Raw genomic sequence first — 17,598 nt, forward strand, 5'->3', positions numbered from 1 at the left:
AAAAGAAATACTAAAGGCAGTTGATTCTTCGGGCAGAAAGAAAATGACAGCAGATAATAATTCAAGGAAAAATAAAGGGCACTGGAAATGATAAATATGTGGGTCAATATAAAATACCCCATGGATATATTTGTTCTTATTTCTTCTCTTAACATCGCTAAAAACCATAAGATTGTATAAAGCAATAATTAGAACACTGTTTTTGCTTCCTTAAAAAATGTAGATGGGGCACCTTGGGTGGGTTAGTCAGTTGTGTCTGACTTGGTTTTGGCTCAGGTGATGATTGCAGGGTCCTGAGATTGGGCCCTGCAATGTGCTTTGCACTCAGCATGGAGTCTGCTTGTCCCTCTCATTCTGTTCCTCCTCCTCCTCTCTCTCTCTAATAAGTAATTTTTTAAATAGATTTTATTTATTTATTTGACAGAAACACAGTGAGAGAGGGAATACAAGTGGGGAAGTAGGAGAGGGAGAAGCCGGCTTTCCACGGAGTAGGGAGTCTGATGCAGGGCTTGATCCCAGGACCCTGGGATCATGACCTGAGCCAAAGGTAGAAACCTAATGACTGAGCCATCCAGGAGCCCCTCAAATAAATAAATTTTTAACAAATGTAGATATATTTTATAGTAATAGCATAAAAATGAGGAAGGGAATGGAGCTGTATCATTTTCTGTATTGTACTAGAATTAAGTTAGTGTTAAGCTGAAGTAGATCGTACTAAATGAAGATGCATTTTGTATTCCCTTTAGCCACCACAAAGAACGTCCACTCAAGAAATACAGAAAAAAAATCGACTGAGGAATTAAAATGATAAATAAAAAATACTAACATAGAGGACAGTAAAAAAGGAGGAGATGAGTGAGAAGGACAGGAGACATGTAAAAAACAATATGGCAAAATCAAATGCAACCATATCAACAATTACATTAAATGTGAATGGCCTAAACTTTCCAGTTAAAAGACAGTGATTGTTAGACTGAATAAAAAAGCAAGCTCCAACTGTGTGCTGTCTACAAGAGACCCACTTTAGAATCAGAGACACAGGTTGAAAGTAAGCGGATGGAAAAAGACCTACCATGGAAACAATAACAATGAGAGAATTGGAGTAACTGTATTAATTTCAGACAAAATAGGCTTAAGAGAAAAAATATTCTTAGAGATGAACAAGGACATTTCATAAATGATAAAAAGATCAGTACATTAGGAAGATACAGCAATTGTAAAGGTGTACATACCTCACAGCAGGTCCCCAAAAGACGTAAAATAAAAACTGACACAATTTAAAGGATAAATAGCAATACTTAATTTCAGCCCATTGAAGAATACATATTTTTTTCAAGCACACATCCAACATTCTCCAAAATATAGCATAAGTTAGGCTGTGAAATAACTCTCGATACATCTAAAAGAACTGGAATAGTGCAATGTAGGTTCTCTAACTACAATAAAGTTAGTTTAGAAATCAACACCAGAAAGAAATCTGAAAAATCTTTCCAAATATTTTGGAAATTAACACACTTCTAAATATTCAGTGAGTCAAAGAAGAAATCACCATAGACTTTAAAATATTTTGGACAGAAAGAAAAATGAAAAATGCAACATAACACAATTATAGGAGACAGGTAAAATAGTACTTAGAGGGAAATATATAACTTTAAACATCTGTGTCAAAAAAAGAAAGGTCTGAGATTGATAATCCAAGCTTCCACCTTAAGAACCCCCCCCCAAAAGAAGCATATAAACCCAGAGCAAGCCAAAGAAAGGAAATAATAAAGATGAGAGCAGAACATGATAAAATAGAAAGCAGAAAAATAATAGAGAAAAAACAGTGAAAGTAAAAATTTGGCCTTTGCAAAGATAAATAAAACTGACTAACCTTCAGCTAGGTTGACCAAGAGAAAAGAGAGAAGGTACATATTATCACATTCAAAAATGAAGAAGACAGCACTATGGCTTCTACAGAAATATAAAGGGATTATAAAGGAATGGTGTCATCAATTTTATGCTACCAAATTAGGCAATTTAGATGCAATAAACTAACTCCTATAAAGATACAAATTATCAAAACTGACTCAAGAAGAAACAAAATCTGAATAGACATATAATAAGTAAAGAAATTTGAATTAGAAATTTAAAACATTTCCATAATGAAAAGCCCAGACCCAGATGATTGCATTGGTGCTTTCTGTCAAATGTTTATGGGAAAAAAATGCCAATCCTTCCCATATTCCTTCAGAAAATAAAAGAGGAAGGAACACTTATTAATTCATTGTGTAAGGCCAGTATTATCCCAATGCTAAAGCCAGACAAAAACATAGTAAGAAAACTATAGACCAATATCCCTCATAAACATAGATGTAAAAATTCTTTTTTTTAAAAAATATTTTATTTATTTATTTGACACAGAGAGAGAGATCACAAGTAGGCAGAGAGGCAGGCAGAGAGAGAGGGGAAAGCAGCTCCCCGCTGAGCAGAGAGCCTGATGCGGGGCTCGATCCCAGGACCCTGAGATCATGACCTGAGCCGAAGGCAGAGGCTTTAACCCACTGAGCCACCCAGGTGCCCCTAGATGTAAAAATTCTTAACTACAGACAAGAAGGTCCCCAAATTACAGTGGTTCAGTTTACAGTTTTTTGATGATATTGATGCAAAAGGAATATGCATTCAGTTGAAACCATACTTCAGTACTTCAAATTTTGAGTTTTGATCTTTCCTGGGGCTCATAATATGTGGTACCATGTTCTTTTGTAATGCTGGGCAGCGGTAGTAATGAGTCAGAACTCTCAATGAGCCACATGATCCCAAGAGTGAATAACTGATAGGCTTACAACACTTCTGTACCCATACAGCCATTCTGTTTTTCACTTTCAGTACAATATTCAGTGATTAATGTAAGGTATTCAACACTTCATTATAAAATAGGGTTTGTTAGATAATTTTGCCCAACTATAGCAAATCTAAGTGTTCTGAGCACTTAGTTTAAGATAGGCTAGGCTAAGCTATGATGTTTAGTAGATTAGGTGTACTAAATGCATTTTTTAAAAGCTTTTATTTATTTATTTGAAGGGGACAGAGGGAGAGAGAGAGTCCTCAACCAGACTCCCCACTGAGCACAGAGCCCAGCGTAGGGCTCGATCCAACAACCCTGAGACCATGACCTGAGTTTAGACCAAGAGTTAATTGTTCAACTGACTGCACCATCCAGGTGCCCTACATGCATTTTTCAACTTAACTGTGTCTTCATCCTATGATGGGCTTATTGAGATGTAACCCCAGTGTAAGTCGAAGAAGAGCTGTATCAGCAAACCGAATCCAGCCACCTGTAAAAAGGATTACATCCCATTACCAAATGGAATTTATCCCAAAAATGCAAGGTTGGTTTAACATCTGACATCAATTAATGTAAGGCACTATAGTAGATAATGGAATGAAAAGACAAAACTTGTTGGCATAGTACAACACCATTTTTCATAAGAAATCTCAGTAAAGTAGGAACAGAAGGGAATCTTCTCAACCGGATGAAGAGCATCTACAAAACCCCATAGCTAATGTCATACTTAAAGGTGAAATTGAATGTTCTTCCCCTAAGATTGGGGACAAGGCAGTGAGGTTCCACTCTTGCCACATCTAGTCAACGTTGTACTTATACTGAAAGTTCTATCCAGTGCAATTAGACAAGAAAAATAAAAGGAGTCCATACTGGAAAGGAAGAAATAAAACTGTCTTATATGACATCCTGTATGTAGAAAATCCCAAGGAATCCCCAGATTGATTGATTAATTAATTAAGAAACAACTTCTTTTGGGACATGTGACTGTCGCAGTACAGTAGGGCATGACTCTTGATCTTGGGGTTGTGAGCTCGAGTTCCACTGTGGATATAGTGGTTACTTGAAAATAAAATCTTAAAAAAAAAAATTTTATTCACAATAGTATCAAAAAGAATAAAATAGTTGATTATAAATCAAATAAAGAAGTGTAAGACTTTTTACCCTGAAAAGTATGAAACATTGCTGAGAGAAACTATAGATACAAACAATATCGAGAAACATTACATGTTCATGGTTTGGAAGACTCATTTTTTTAGATTTTATTTATTTTATTTCACAAAGATCACAGGTAGGCAGAGAGGCAGGCAGAGAGAGAGAGAAGGAAGCAGGCTCCCTGCTGAGCAGAGAGCCCTATGCGGGGCTCAATCCCAGGACCCTGGGATCATGACCTGAGCCGAAGGCAGAGGCTTTAACCCACTGAGCCACCCAGGCGCCCCAGGAACACTCATTTTTGTCAAGATGGCAGTTCTCCCCAAATTGATTGGTAAATTCAAAACAATTCCTATCTCAATTCCAGCAGATTTTTTTTAAAATAAGAAACCACAAGGTGATTCTAAGATTCACAAAGAAATACAAAAGATCTAGAATTTTAAAAGAACTAAAGTTGAAGACTCAAACTACCTCATTTTAATACCTAATAGAAATCTGTAAGAATCAGTGATATAGTGCTCAAGGTTATATGCAGTATTGGCCCAGGGACAGGCATATAGCCAATGGAACAAAATTAAGAATTCAGGGGGAAAAAAATCTTAACACTGATTGATAATTGACTTGCAGTAAACGTGCCAAGACAATTCAATGGGTAAAAGATAGTATTTCCGGGGCGCCTGGGTGGCTCAGTGGCTAAAGCCTCTGCCTTCGGCTCAGGTCATGTTCCCAGGGTCCTGGGATCGAGCCCCACATCGGGCTCTCTGCTCCACGGGGAGCCTGCTTCCTCCTCTCTCTCTGCCTGCCTCTCTGCCTAGTTGTGATTTCTCTCTGTCAAATAAATTAAAAAAAAAAAAAAGATAGTATTTCCATCAAATTGTGCTGGGACAATTAGAAATCCACATGTGACAAAGTAGTATTAAATCCTTACCTTAAACCAGACACAAAAAAATAGGTCTTAGACCCAACATGGGTCATAGACCTAAGTGTAAGAGCTAAAGTATAGAGCTCTCAGAAGAAAAATAGGAGAAAATGTTTTTACCTTTGACTTAGGCAGAGAGTTCTTAAATATGATACCAAAAGCACAGTCCATTAAAGAGAAAACGATGAAGTTGACGTCATCAGAATTAAGAATTTCTGATCTTTGAAAGATGCTGTTAAGAGAATGAAAAGACAAGTTCCAGACTGGGAGAAAATGCTTACAGATCCTAAATCAGATAAAGGACCTGCTTCCAGAATAAACAAGGAACTCCTAAAATTCGGGATTAATAAAACAACCAAATCTTCAAGTGGGCAAACTATTGAAATAAACATTTTGCCTGAGAATATATACTCAGGTCTCATAGCCACGTGAAAAGATGTTCAACTTCATTAGTCACCAGGAAAGTGCAATTAACAATATGAGATGCCACTAGAATTCTACTCACCAAAACGGCTGTGATTAAGACACGGACAGTACCAAGTATAGAAACTGAAACCCTCCGAGAGTGCTAGCGGGTATATGAAATGGTACAGCCTCTTTGGAAAGCAGTTTCACAGTTTCATAGGACATTTTTCCTAATAGCCCCAAATCAGGAACAGTCCAAATGTCTGTTGACTGGTGAGTGAATAAAATAATTGTAAATCCACACAATGGACTATTATTCAGCAATAAAAAGTACCAAAGTACTGATACAAGCTACAGCATGAGTGAACCTTGGAATTGTCTTGTGAAGAGAAAGAAGGCGGACACAAAAGGCCACTTACTGCATGATTCCATTTATATGAAATAACCAGAAAAGATACCTTTGTAGAGCCAGAAATTAGACTGTGGGGCTGGGGTTTAGAGTGGGGCTTAACTGCAGATGGGCACAAGAGGACCGTTTGGAGTGCTGGAAAGGTTCTAAAATTGGGTTGTGGTGGTGGTTTCTCAGCTCTGTCAATTTACTGAAGATCACCCAATTGTACACTGACAGGCGAATTTTATGGTATGTAATTTATATCTCAAAGCTATTTTTAAAAAAAAGATTTTATTTCTTTATTTGACAGAGAGAGGGAGAGAGCGTACAAGCAGGGAGAAGCAGGCTTCCCTCCAAGCAGGGAAACATGCAGGGCTCAATCCCAGGACCCCAGGATCATGTCTTGAGGTGAAGGCAGATGCTTAACTGACTGAGCCACACAGGCACCCCAGAAGATTTTACTTATTTATTTAAGAGAGGAAGGGAGGGAGAGAGGGAGAGAGGCAGAGGGAGAAGCAGGCTTCCCAGGACCCGGGATCATGACCTGAGCTGAAGGCAGATGCTCTCAAAACCACTTTTGAAGGAATTTTCTCACTTTCTTGGGTTTTTTATGTGCTTACGTTTTGAGGACTCTTCTAAATCCTGATGCAACAAGAATTGATTTGTTTACCTTGTCACATAAATACTCTGCTTATGTATTTTAATCTTCTCTATCTCATTAGAATGACAGTTTTTAAAGAAATACCTATATACATGCCTACCTTTGTTTCTGATGCGTTCTTCCAGCACCTCCCTGTGTGTCTCAGTTCTGTCCAGAAAGCTTTTGAGTTCATCCTCAGTTGAAGTTTTACCATTCATTCTTTCAGTGGTCTTGTCTTTAACAGATTTCTTTTCAGGAGGATAATAACTTTTAGAAACCACAGCCTCGAGCGGTTTTTATGTGCTTTTAATGTTCTTTGATAAATTCTTTAACACATTTTCTCAATGAGAATTTGAAGTCTTATTTTAAAATTTTTTTTTTCGTTTGGGTAGAATTGACATATATTAGTTTCAGGTGTACACAGTCTTATTTCTGAAAGGCGCCTTGGTTTTAATTGTATGCTTCTCTTTTCCTCTGAAACTAGAATATGCTTCTCTGGGATCACTCTATGATTACATTAATAGTAACAGAAGTGAAGAGATGGACATGGATCACATTATGACGTGGGCCACTGATGTAGCCAAAGGTAATAAGACTTCCTGTATTCTTACAGAATTGGTGGGGCACGTTTTCCCATTGTGACATGGTGACTTAAGGTCAAAGGTTTGTTATTCTGTGTCTTTAGATGTCCCTTTTTCAGACTACAAGTAGCAAGAATTTTGCAACTTTCCTTACAGATTATTTTAATTCCAGTACAGTTATGTAATATACAGTGTTACATTTGCTTCGGGTGTATAATATAGTGATCCACAATTCTGTGTATTAGTCCTTATTACAAATGCACTCCTTAATCCTCTTCACCTGTTTCACCCTCCACCCCTCCCCTCTGGTAACCATCTGTTCTTTATAGTTAAGAGTCTTTTCTTGGTTTGTCTCTCTCTCTTGGGGGAGGGAGGGGTTAATAGATATTTTAAGTCACTGCCTTTCCACTCCTGCATTCCTTTTCTCTCTTCACTTTATTTCTTTCCCTAAAACTATGTTCCAACATAATCCGTGACTCCAGGGCAGCCATTTTTGCCACATTTTGTGACATTGTAATTGACCAGCCTGCTTGACACATTAAATGGAAAGATCATAATTCTGTTGTTCCGCAAGTCTCCTCTTAGATTCAGTACCCAGAAAATGTGATTTATTGTAGGATTAGTTCTACTTATTTTGTGTACATAATAATATGCTAAAAATCGTAACCACTTTTTAAAAAAAAAAAGTTTTAATTGCCCTGCCATGTGAAAGCAACTCGGATTTTTATTTTCTGTTTAATGTAAACTTGGAAATCACCCTGGAAATGAAATATTTTTAATACCCAAAACCCCTAAACAAGGTGCCCAGTTCTTTTCCCCTCATAAATTCTGACATAGACTAATGCTTTCTAAAGCAATTTAAATTCCATTTATTTTTATCTCTTTTTCCATTTTCCTAACTGAAGGTTTCTGAGTTTTATTTATAACTGTCAAAGTTGCTTTGGAAACAACTTAATCTAAATAACGAACACTGATAGTTACAGTTATATTCTAGCAACCCCTAGAAAGCAAGTGTGTCCAGATTTTACCAGGGCAATTCACTCCTTTGCATTTTGCTCCTCCAATCTCTACAAGCTTCTCTTTACAAAGCAAGGAAAAGGATATTTAGCACTCGGTAAGGAGAGCAACTCACACTCCGCTTTTCGGTAATTTCCAAAAGTAACAGCCTTCCCGTTGGGGAATTTTCTTGTCAGTTTTAAGTTTCATCAACACCTGCCAAATTCTTCAAGTAGGGAAAGTGAAGAAAAAAATTTTTTTAAATTTCATGCAAAATGCTGCTGCTGAACGATACTTCATTACCTTATAAGAATAATAAGCTCTATGTTTAGGATGGTGTACTTAAGGCTTTGGCTGTGTTAATTAACTTAATTGTGTATTCATGCATCAGGCATTTCCAATCAGCCTTAAATTTTCGCATTCTTTAAGACATTTTCCTGTAACATCGTAGTCACGTCTGTATGTATCAGTAGTTCACAGGAACCACGTGTTTGTAAGCCGAGGGATGTGTTTTCACTGGGAGCTGCATGAAGCATTGTGGAAATACACTTCCATAAACATGTCTATATATCCGAGCAGTCTTTGACTGAACGCACTTCACCTTACAGACCTTTGCATTTAGGGTGCTTAGCCAGTTACACCAATGGTATGACTTATTAGCATTTACGATAGACAGACAACAAACAAATCAACTGACAGCAGTCACTCTGCTTCCTGCTCTGCACATGCTGCTTTCCTCCCCTCCACCCCCTCTACTTCCCCTCCCCCCTTGTCCCATAAAGACCTTGTCCCTCCCGGCCCTTCCCCAGTGCAGTCTCTGTCTGAGGGGCAAGTCCCTTGGCTCCAGATCAGCTCAGTTATTCTGGGCTTTCTCCAGATCACTGGCACTCTGTCAGAAGGACACAGAAGAGAAAGAGCAGGGCTCATGAAGTAGCAGCCTGGAACTGGAGGTAAAGAATAGGGGTGGAGGGAACGAGATGAGAGAGACCGGGGGTGGGGGCAGTGGGGGGGGTGGGCACGACACTGTGTGCCAAATCACAGCGCAGGAAAATCCCCTTCTCATGGCTGGTGAATTGCCCTGAGAGGCAGGTTCTCCTCTGTCTGGCCCCAAGTGAGAAGAGGGGGGCAGAGAAGAGACTTACTTATTGATAGTCACTAGTAACACCTACTATTTAAAATGGCCTGTAAAAGGAAGAGGATACCCCTGCTTTCGGAATGACTTCACCTCTCTCTGGTAGAACAGGGCACAGAACTCGGAGATGAAGCAGGAAGCCTTGATTTTTGTTGATTCTCTGTCACATTCAGCTGTGCACCTTTCAGTCTGACCGAGATGGAAGACACAGAAGCAACAAGATGTTGAGAAATCAAAGAGTGAATAATTCATTTCAAATTAGAGTTGATTCATGCATTTTGAAGTAGGCATTGCTTAACATCACTGCTGAGAGAACACCTCCTCAGAACCAGGAAAAAAAAAAAAAAAAGCCTGTCTCCTTTCTGGGTAGGAAGGGAAGTGGAGGGCCGGAGGCAGGTACATCTGAAAGTGCCGCGAGTCCCTCCCGGTGCGTAAGCAGAACAATTCAAGTGGGTGAACCCGGACCCAGTCTCAGAAGGGTCCTCTCTGATTCCCTATCTCCCCCTTCAAATGATACCAGTCAATCTTTTTTAGGAACCCTGAACCTTAAAACTGATGATGGTGGTTTTTTTTAGCCTTCTTCATTGTTCACTGCAATAAAAATAAGGCAGAATTGTGGAGGGCTCTATAAAAACAGATTTTTATGTGACTGTGATTACTACTGTGTTTATGCACACTAATTGTAAATGCATACTGTACATTCTACACATATAACTTAGGGTATTTTTCTCTCATAACATCTGCCATAAGGAAGAAAAGGCCTCTGTTTAAAGCTTTAGTATCTGAATGTTGTTTTTGGAGATCTTCACTGTCAACCAGTGTAGACACTGTGGAGCCCTGCCTCTAATGGTAATTAAACAGATTTTACCTGAATTTGGTTCTTAAGCAAGAAAGAGGTCACTATGAAATCCTAGAGGTTATTAAAAGTTACCCAGGTTGTAGCTCTTGGATTTTCAGTGTGTATTGTGGAGAACTTTGTGTTAGGAAGAATGCTCTCCTGTATTCTAGCTATATCTTGGTTAAGATCGCTCAAAATTACTGATACTTTTATGAACTTGACTCTTTTTCAGTCATATTCTTATATTGCAGGAGTTTAAATTTTTTAATTTTCTTTGTTCTTACATGACCTTCAATATCTAAGAATCAGAATGGTAGAAAAATAATAGATTATTTAAAAAATTAGCCTTTATAAAAATGAAATTTTCTATATACTCAAAAAAAGAACCAAAACCTACTTATGACATGTAGTGGATAGTTCATTAACAAAAAGAGCTTGTTTGGTTGTGGCAGTGGGGAGGCTTTTTCTTCCATTATTTAGAAAAGACAACTTGAGAAGTAAAGAGAAAGGAAATGTATTTCAGTAGAAAATATTCTTTTTCTTTATTCTAAAGAGGTATATGATACATAAATAGAGAGAGTCAAATACTACTAAGAGGATCACTATGAAATATGTGTCTTTTAAAGTATAATTTTAAGATATATAATATTTTATTCAAAATAATAAAACTATTTGTATATACATTCAATTTACTGAAGTAACTTGATATACATTATAAATATGTTGGAGAGAATTTTGGAGTACAGTTAAATATAGATTATCCCAAAGATCCATCCTTATAAAAGAGAATATTTTGTAACTACTGTAAATTTTTCTGAGTCCTTTACCAGCCACAACTTATGAATCCAACCAGTTTTCCCCCACACCCTCACCTCTCCCAGGGTCTTATGGAAAGAGTACCGAGAAAATAATTGGGTAGCTGCAGACATCCAAATGAAAGCCGAAAACCTTGGTCGGAACTTTGGCTGATCGTAGTCATTGGACCACTTCCTCCAGTTGTAACTGTGCTATTTTTGTGGAGACTACAGAAAATTAATGTGTCCTTATTAGGTATTGTAATAGCTTTACCCATAACCAAGTTCTAACTTCTAAGAGATTAAATAATGCACATGAATTTTCCAGTTTTCCCAATGCAGACATATCCTGTCTCTATTTTATCAATCATATAAGAACAGAGCACATAAATTTTGTTCCTGCCATTGAATCCTTTGCAAAAATATGAAAGGTAATACTGATGTTTTAAAATGGAAAGTTAATACCAGTGCAATGTTGAAAAAATGATATTAAATGCTGTTCTTCCTTTTTGTATGAAAAGGAATGCACTATTTACATATGGAGGCTCCTGTCAAGGTGATTCACAGAGATCTCAAGTCAAGAAATGGTAATGTAGTCCTAAGTTTTTATTTTACCTATTTTATTATGAAATATATATACCTTGTTGTAGAAATAGACTCGTTTTCATATCTTTTGTACCCTGATGTTTTGACTCATCATTGATACCATGAAAATCTTTCCAATGTTGACAAATATCAGAATTCTTTATTTCAAGAAGCTATCTAGTATTCCATTGTATAAACAGCACAGAATATGTATATTTGGGTTGTTTACGTCTTTTTCTGTGATAAAAAATGTTGAGCTTGAAACCCCCAGCAAAAATTTTTAAAACATCCTTAGTTATTTCTTTTGAATCACTTTTTTTTAAAAGATTTTATTTATTCATGTGACAGAGAGAGAGAGATCACAAGTAGGCAGAGAGGCAGGCAGGGGGGGGGGAAGCAGGCTCCCCGCTGAGCAGAGAGCCCAATGTGGGGCTCGATCCCAGGACCCTGGGATCACAACCTGAGCCAAAGGCAGAGGCTTTAACCCACTGAGCCACCCAGGAGCCCCTAGAATCACTCTATAGGAGGTATTGCTACATCAAATTATGTAGTCCGATACTTGTAGTCTCCTATTTTTAGATGGTTCTCTGTACCAGCAATTTTGAATTTTGTTCTTTTTACTTCTGAATTATTTGGTGTAAACTTTTTATGTCCGTCATTTTACCTGGCATAGTGCCCAAAAATGATCAACACATTTCAGAGTTTGGAAAGCAAATGCTTTCTTTTTCTTCTTTCTCTTCTTCTGTACTCTCTAAAGATTATTTATGATCCTGTATTTTCTAATTTAGAAAGTGAGCATTTTAAAATGTCTCACAGGATTAGACTGTATTACTTCTCAGTAGGAAAGTATCAGAATGCTTCTTCTATGATGTCATTTGGAAGTTAATGGACAAAGGCAGTGAGTGGGATTATGTAGCTAGACCACACTAGCTCAAGGAAACTTTAGAGCTTGCTACTTTAAAAAAACAAAATCTTCCTGTCAATCCCTTTACATGCTTTACTTATATACATGCTTTCTAAGTTATTCTTCTAAGTAAGGAGCAGGAGAAGTACTTTTTTTTTAAAAATCTTTAAATCACTGCAGTTAAAATGGGTGTATGCTAAGTGTGTGATCCTTGCAATAGTTAGTCCTGGTAAGTGGAGGAAGAGAAGCAGGGGATCTGCCAGCGGCCCTTGTGGGTTCCGTGAGGTGTGCTGGAGGGGCGTGGGGGGGGGGGACACACAGTTTCTTGGCAGCTGCCACTCATCAGTCATCCAGGTGGGACCACCACCTCCACCCTGCCCGGCAGCTGTGGCTGACTATTCTCTCCTTTGTCTAGGTCGTCACTTATCCTTTGGCTCCTCACAGGCATAAACTTCCTGAAGCTAAACACTATCGAAAGGAGTTGGCGAACAGGAAGTTGTTAGGAAATAATCTAGAATCTAGTAGGAAGTATCAGAGTCTTATGACTATAGATTTTTAGTTTTTTAGTCCATGCTCAGAATTTCAATATACACAGCTTATTTGACTTCTCTTTTTAAAATCTGTTTTATCAGTATATCCCGAATATCTCATGGGATGGGGATGATTAAGTTACAGATTTTACCCATGCTCTCATTATGGAGACTAAGTAACAATGGAGACTGTCTGGATTTTTACAAATTACAATTTGTGCAGTTATTTGATGAGAAAACATATACACATTGAAAAATATTGACCTAACTTTTAGCAATTTTTTTTTCTGAAACAGAATGGTAAGAGTCTTATTTTCTATGTTAGAAGTTTTTATGTTAGGGTTTTTTTTTAAATGAAGCACTTATTAATCTTATAATGAGAAAAAAGGTAGAGGTATTTTAAAAAGTAACTGAGTATTATATTAATGCTATTTTTATTTTTATTTGAAAACACGAATAGTTTATATATAGTATCACATTTACTCTTAGGCTATTTCTTGCCAAGAGTATATTCTCCCCACTTATCAAGGTCATTAGTAACAGCTAAGGAAGAACTGATCCGATACTGTGTTCGGGGCACTATGTGGTTTACAAAAAAAATGCTAGGGGGCACCTGGGTGGCTCAGTTGGTTGCTTCCAACTCTTGATTTCAGCTGGGGTCATGATCTCAGGGTCCTGAGATGCAGCCTAGTGTTGGGCTCCCCGCTCAGTGCAGAGACTGCTTGAGATTCTCTCTTTCTCTCTGCCCTCCCCTCCTGCTCGTTCACTCACTCACTTTCTCTCTAAAATAAATGAATAAAATATTTAATTAAAAAAAAAAAAAAACAGGGGGCGCCTGGGTGGCTCAGTGGTTAAAGCCTCTGCCTTCAGTTCAGGTCATGATCCCAGGGTCCTGGGATCGAGCCCCACATCGGGCTCTCTGCTCAGCAGGGAGTCTGCTTCCTCCTCTCTCTCTGCCTGCCTCTCTGCCTGCTTGTGATCTGTCAAATAAATAAATAAAATCTTTAAACAAACAAACAAACAAAAAACCAAACCAGAACAGTTCTTCAAGGTCTATCTGGGCCTCCTTGCCTCTTCTGCTCTCATGCACCCACTCCCATAAAAGCCCCGTCTGCCTGTTAGCACTCCCAGACAGAGTTCAGCTTCAGAACCACGTGCTGTCTGCTTATCGGGATAGGCCACATAGATATTTGTATGACCGGGGCACCTGGGTGGCTCAGTGGGTTAAGCCGCTGCCTTCGGCTCAGGTCATGATCTCAGGGTCCTGGGATCGAGTCCCGCATCGGGCTCTCTGCTCAGCAGGGAGCCTGCTTCCTTCTCTCTCTCTCTCTGCCTGCCTCTCTGCCTACTTGTGATCTCTCTCTGTCAAATAAATAAATAAAATCTTTAAAAAAAAAAAAGATATTTGTATGACCCTAAGATATATTGTGTCCGTCCCTATTGATCTTTTCATTGCCTCTCCGCACCACCCACCCAGAGTTATTTCTGTACTCCTTTTCTCCATGAATAGCAATACCAATTCCCTAAGCCAGAAGTGAGATAAAAAGGAACAGTTTGATTGCATTGTGCCGAATTGCCTCTTTATTTGATTTCATCCTTGAGTTTTCCCTCTCCCCCCAACCCCCATCCCCACTGCCCCATTATTCAAGCCCAGTTGATTTGGTCTCCTAAAAGTTTCTTTTTCTTTCTTCTTTTTTTAAAAGATTTTATTGTTGTTGTTGTTTAAATTTGAGAGAGAGAGAGCATGAGTGAGAGAGCACAAGCAGGGGGTGCTGCAGTAGGAGAGGGAGAAGCAGACTCCCTGCTGAGCAGGGAACCAGATGTGGGGCTTGGTCTTAGGACCCTGAATAAGATCCTGACCTGAACTGAAGGCAGCCGCTTAACCAATTGAGTCACCCAGGCGCCCCTACCCCTGATTTTTTAAAAGATTTTATTTTATTTATTTTTGACAGAGACAGTGTGTGAGCAGGGGGTGGGGCAGAGGGAAAGGGAAGCAGTCTCCCCACGGAGTGCAGAGCCTGATGCAGGGCTTAATCCCACGACCCACGAGATCATGACCTGAGTCAAAACCAAGTATGCAGCACTCACCAAGGGAGCCACCCGAACACCCCTGATCTGGCCTCCTAAATGTTTCTTGACTCCGTCTGCTTCTCTCCTCTGTCATAGCCTATGTATGGGCATACTTAAGTCTCTCTTGGACTGCACCCGCTTGGGTGCACAGTGATCTCCTTGCCTCCAGTTCTGTTCTTCTTCTCTCATATGCTCTCCCCTCTGCACATTTGACCTTGTCATTTGTCTGCTTGAAATTGTTCATTGGATTTCCATTTCTCACAAAGGCCCTTCCAGCCCAGGCCCCTGCCTTCCAGAATTGCCTTTTTTCCCCTCTGTTCCTGACCTGCAAGGCTCTCTCTTCCCTGCCAAAAAAAAAAAAGCTAGTTGGTCCCATCTTGTTCTTCTGGTCTTAGAGTGAGCATTTCTTCCAGCAAACTCCTGACCTCCTTAGACTTAGATGCCCCTGCTCTTTGATTCCAAGGCAATATCTGTGTCTCTCATAGAATTTGTCCCACTTGCTTACATATTTAAAGAAAAATTTTTAAATTTTTAAAATGTTGATTCCAGTATAAGCACAGTATTATATTAGGTTCAGGTGTTATCCCATATGATTACAGACATTGGTTTCAGTGTCTCTCCCAGGAGACTATACACAGGAGCCAGAGACAAGCCAGTCTTGCTCACCTTCCCCTTCCAGAACATAGTACATGGCCATGCCATAGTACAGAACACCTCACCATAGTGAGGTGCTGGGCAAATATTTGTTAAGTGAGTGAATGTATGAATAAGTGAATGAATGAATGTTGTCCTTGCCTACAAGAAATCTGCTTGTCAGTTGGGAGAAAAAATATATACCATGAAGTTGAAGGCCTCCTCAACATCGTGCTGGCAGACTAGTGGCAGAACACAAGTAAAAATTTTGTTTCTTGGCTCAGTCCATTAAGCGTCAGTATCTGGCTTAGGTCATGATCATGGGGTCCTGGGATCAAGACCCAAGGCTGGCTTCCTGCTCGCTGGGGAGTCTACTTCTCCCTCTCCCTCTGTTCCTTCCCCACGCTCATGCTTTCTCTCCAATAAGTCAATAAAATCTGTATTAAAAAGTTTGGTTCTCTTGGGGCGCCTGGGTGGCTCAGTGGGTTAAAGCCTCTGCCTTCGGTTCAGGTTATGATCCCAGGGTCCTCTAGGCCCCGCATTGGGCTCTCTGCTCAGCAGGGAGTCTGCTTCCTCCTCTCTCTCTCTCTCTCTCTGTCTGCCTCTCTGCCTACTTGTGATCTCTGTCAAATAAATAAATAAAATCTTTAAAAAAAAAAAGTTTGGTTCTCTTTACTACTACTAACGTATGCTGTTTTTACTGGGCAGTACTACATTTGATTTAAACAAATGTTCAGAAACGTTTTAGTCAGCACCTCATGGATTTAGTTTTTTATTCCTGTTTTAATGTCAGCTCCTTTTTGCAAAATTTTCAGTGCAGTAAATACTTCAGTTTTACCTTTCATATGCCATGTGGAAGATAGAAGTTTACAGGGTTTTTCAGCATAAGATGACTCAAATAAATCAGGGTCATAAATCATATATAAATAGGATTGTCATAATTTTTTTCTTTTTTTTTTTTTTAGTTGTTATAGCTGCTGATGGGGTCTTGAAGGTAGGACTCCTTTTAATTTTTTTCAGAAGTATTTGTTAACTGCAGGTGTAAGTTTTTGTGATGGATAATTCTTTCATTAATCGGTAGTAGAAGGTTGATACTTGTTTCTCTTTTCTCAGATATGTGATTTTGGTGCCTCTCGGTTCCATAACCATACAACACACATGTCCTTGGTTGGAACTTTCCCATGGATGGCCCCAGAAGTCATCCAAAGTCTCCCTGTGTCTGAAACTTGTGACACATATTCCTATGGTGTGGTGAGTTCATTTCTCATTTTTTTGGTTGTTGTTCAAGGAAATCTAAAAAACCAAACACCTCCAGAAGTGAGATGCAGCAATTTAACACAGATTTAAGACAACGATGCTGTGTCTGGTGGGATGCCTAGAGCAGTGGCCCCAGAGAGAACACTTTCCTAACTGCCAGAATGTTTACTTGGATCACTTTTATGCGTCCGAGTTATTTCATCCTGTGTCAAGAAGAAACCAATGCTACTTCCAAAGAGCAATTAGCTGAAACCTGAAATAATGTGGGGCCTGAGGCAGTCCCATGGAGTGCGCTTTCCTGGACACACGACTGTGGAATATCCGTGTAAGTCAGTGGAAGCGTGGGCCATCTGGAACAGGACTTCACTGTGATAAGTTGCTCAAACCACACCAGTAGGTCTGCCACATGAGTGAATTACAGATTTTTGAATGTCAACTATGAAAATGATTGATCAGTTTCCAGAGAGTACAGAAGGAAGTGCACGTAGCTTTTATGGCCTTGCCCATGCCTGCTGCAGGTCTTATAAAGCAGTGTGACTCTCTGAAGCATGACTCAAAGGAATCGTGAAAAAGTCACAACAGAGCAGCACAGAGAACAGGATAATGTGGGGGTGGGGGGGGTGCTCAGGGAATGGAGAGCACAGGAAAGACTCCCTGAATGAGCAGAAGCTTCTGGAGGAGGGGTTTTGAGGTGGACCATTCTTGAGGAATAGCAGAAGGAAAGAACGGTAGGGGGAAGGGATAGAGGGGCAGGGTGGTTCTTTGGTGGTAGAAGGAATTTATTTGTTGCCCCTTTCTGAGGAGTTTTTTTATCCTTAAAATACTGTGTATCTTTTAAAGAGTCCGAAATAGTATTTGACGCTCCTTCTCTTCAGGTCTCATCTCCCCATCATACTGCCTCTATATTTATATTACGACTCTCAAAAGGACATTCTCATAGTGACAGG

At 39.3% G+C, this 17,598-nt stretch overlaps 1 protein-coding gene across 5 annotated transcripts in view; it reads left to right on the plus strand.

Moving 5' to 3' along the window:
• MAP3K20 (mitogen-activated protein kinase kinase kinase 20) overlaps positions 1–17,598 on the plus strand; it is a 179,548-nt gene that overhangs the window by 91,761 nt on the left and 70,189 nt on the right. For all 5 annotated transcript variants that reach the window (XR_006820236.1, XM_046018301.1, XM_046018299.1 and 2 more), the window contains exons 4-7: positions 6,816–6,917; positions 11,194–11,259; positions 16,360–16,388; positions 16,508–16,645. Coding sequence is in view for 4 of the 5 variants with exons in the window: in XM_046018301.1 (XP_045874257.1) it covers positions 6,816–6,917; positions 11,194–11,259; positions 16,360–16,388; positions 16,508–16,645 (335 nt within the window). In the remaining variant the exon portion in view is untranslated. The remainder of the gene's footprint in view (positions 1–6,815; positions 6,918–11,193; positions 11,260–16,359; positions 16,389–16,507; positions 16,646–17,598) is intronic.

Source organism: Meles meles, chromosome 9 (assembly GCF_922984935.1).
Source record: "Meles meles chromosome 9, mMelMel3.1 paternal haplotype, whole genome shotgun sequence".
Taxonomy (NCBI): domain Eukaryota; kingdom Metazoa; phylum Chordata; class Mammalia; order Carnivora; family Mustelidae; genus Meles; species Meles meles.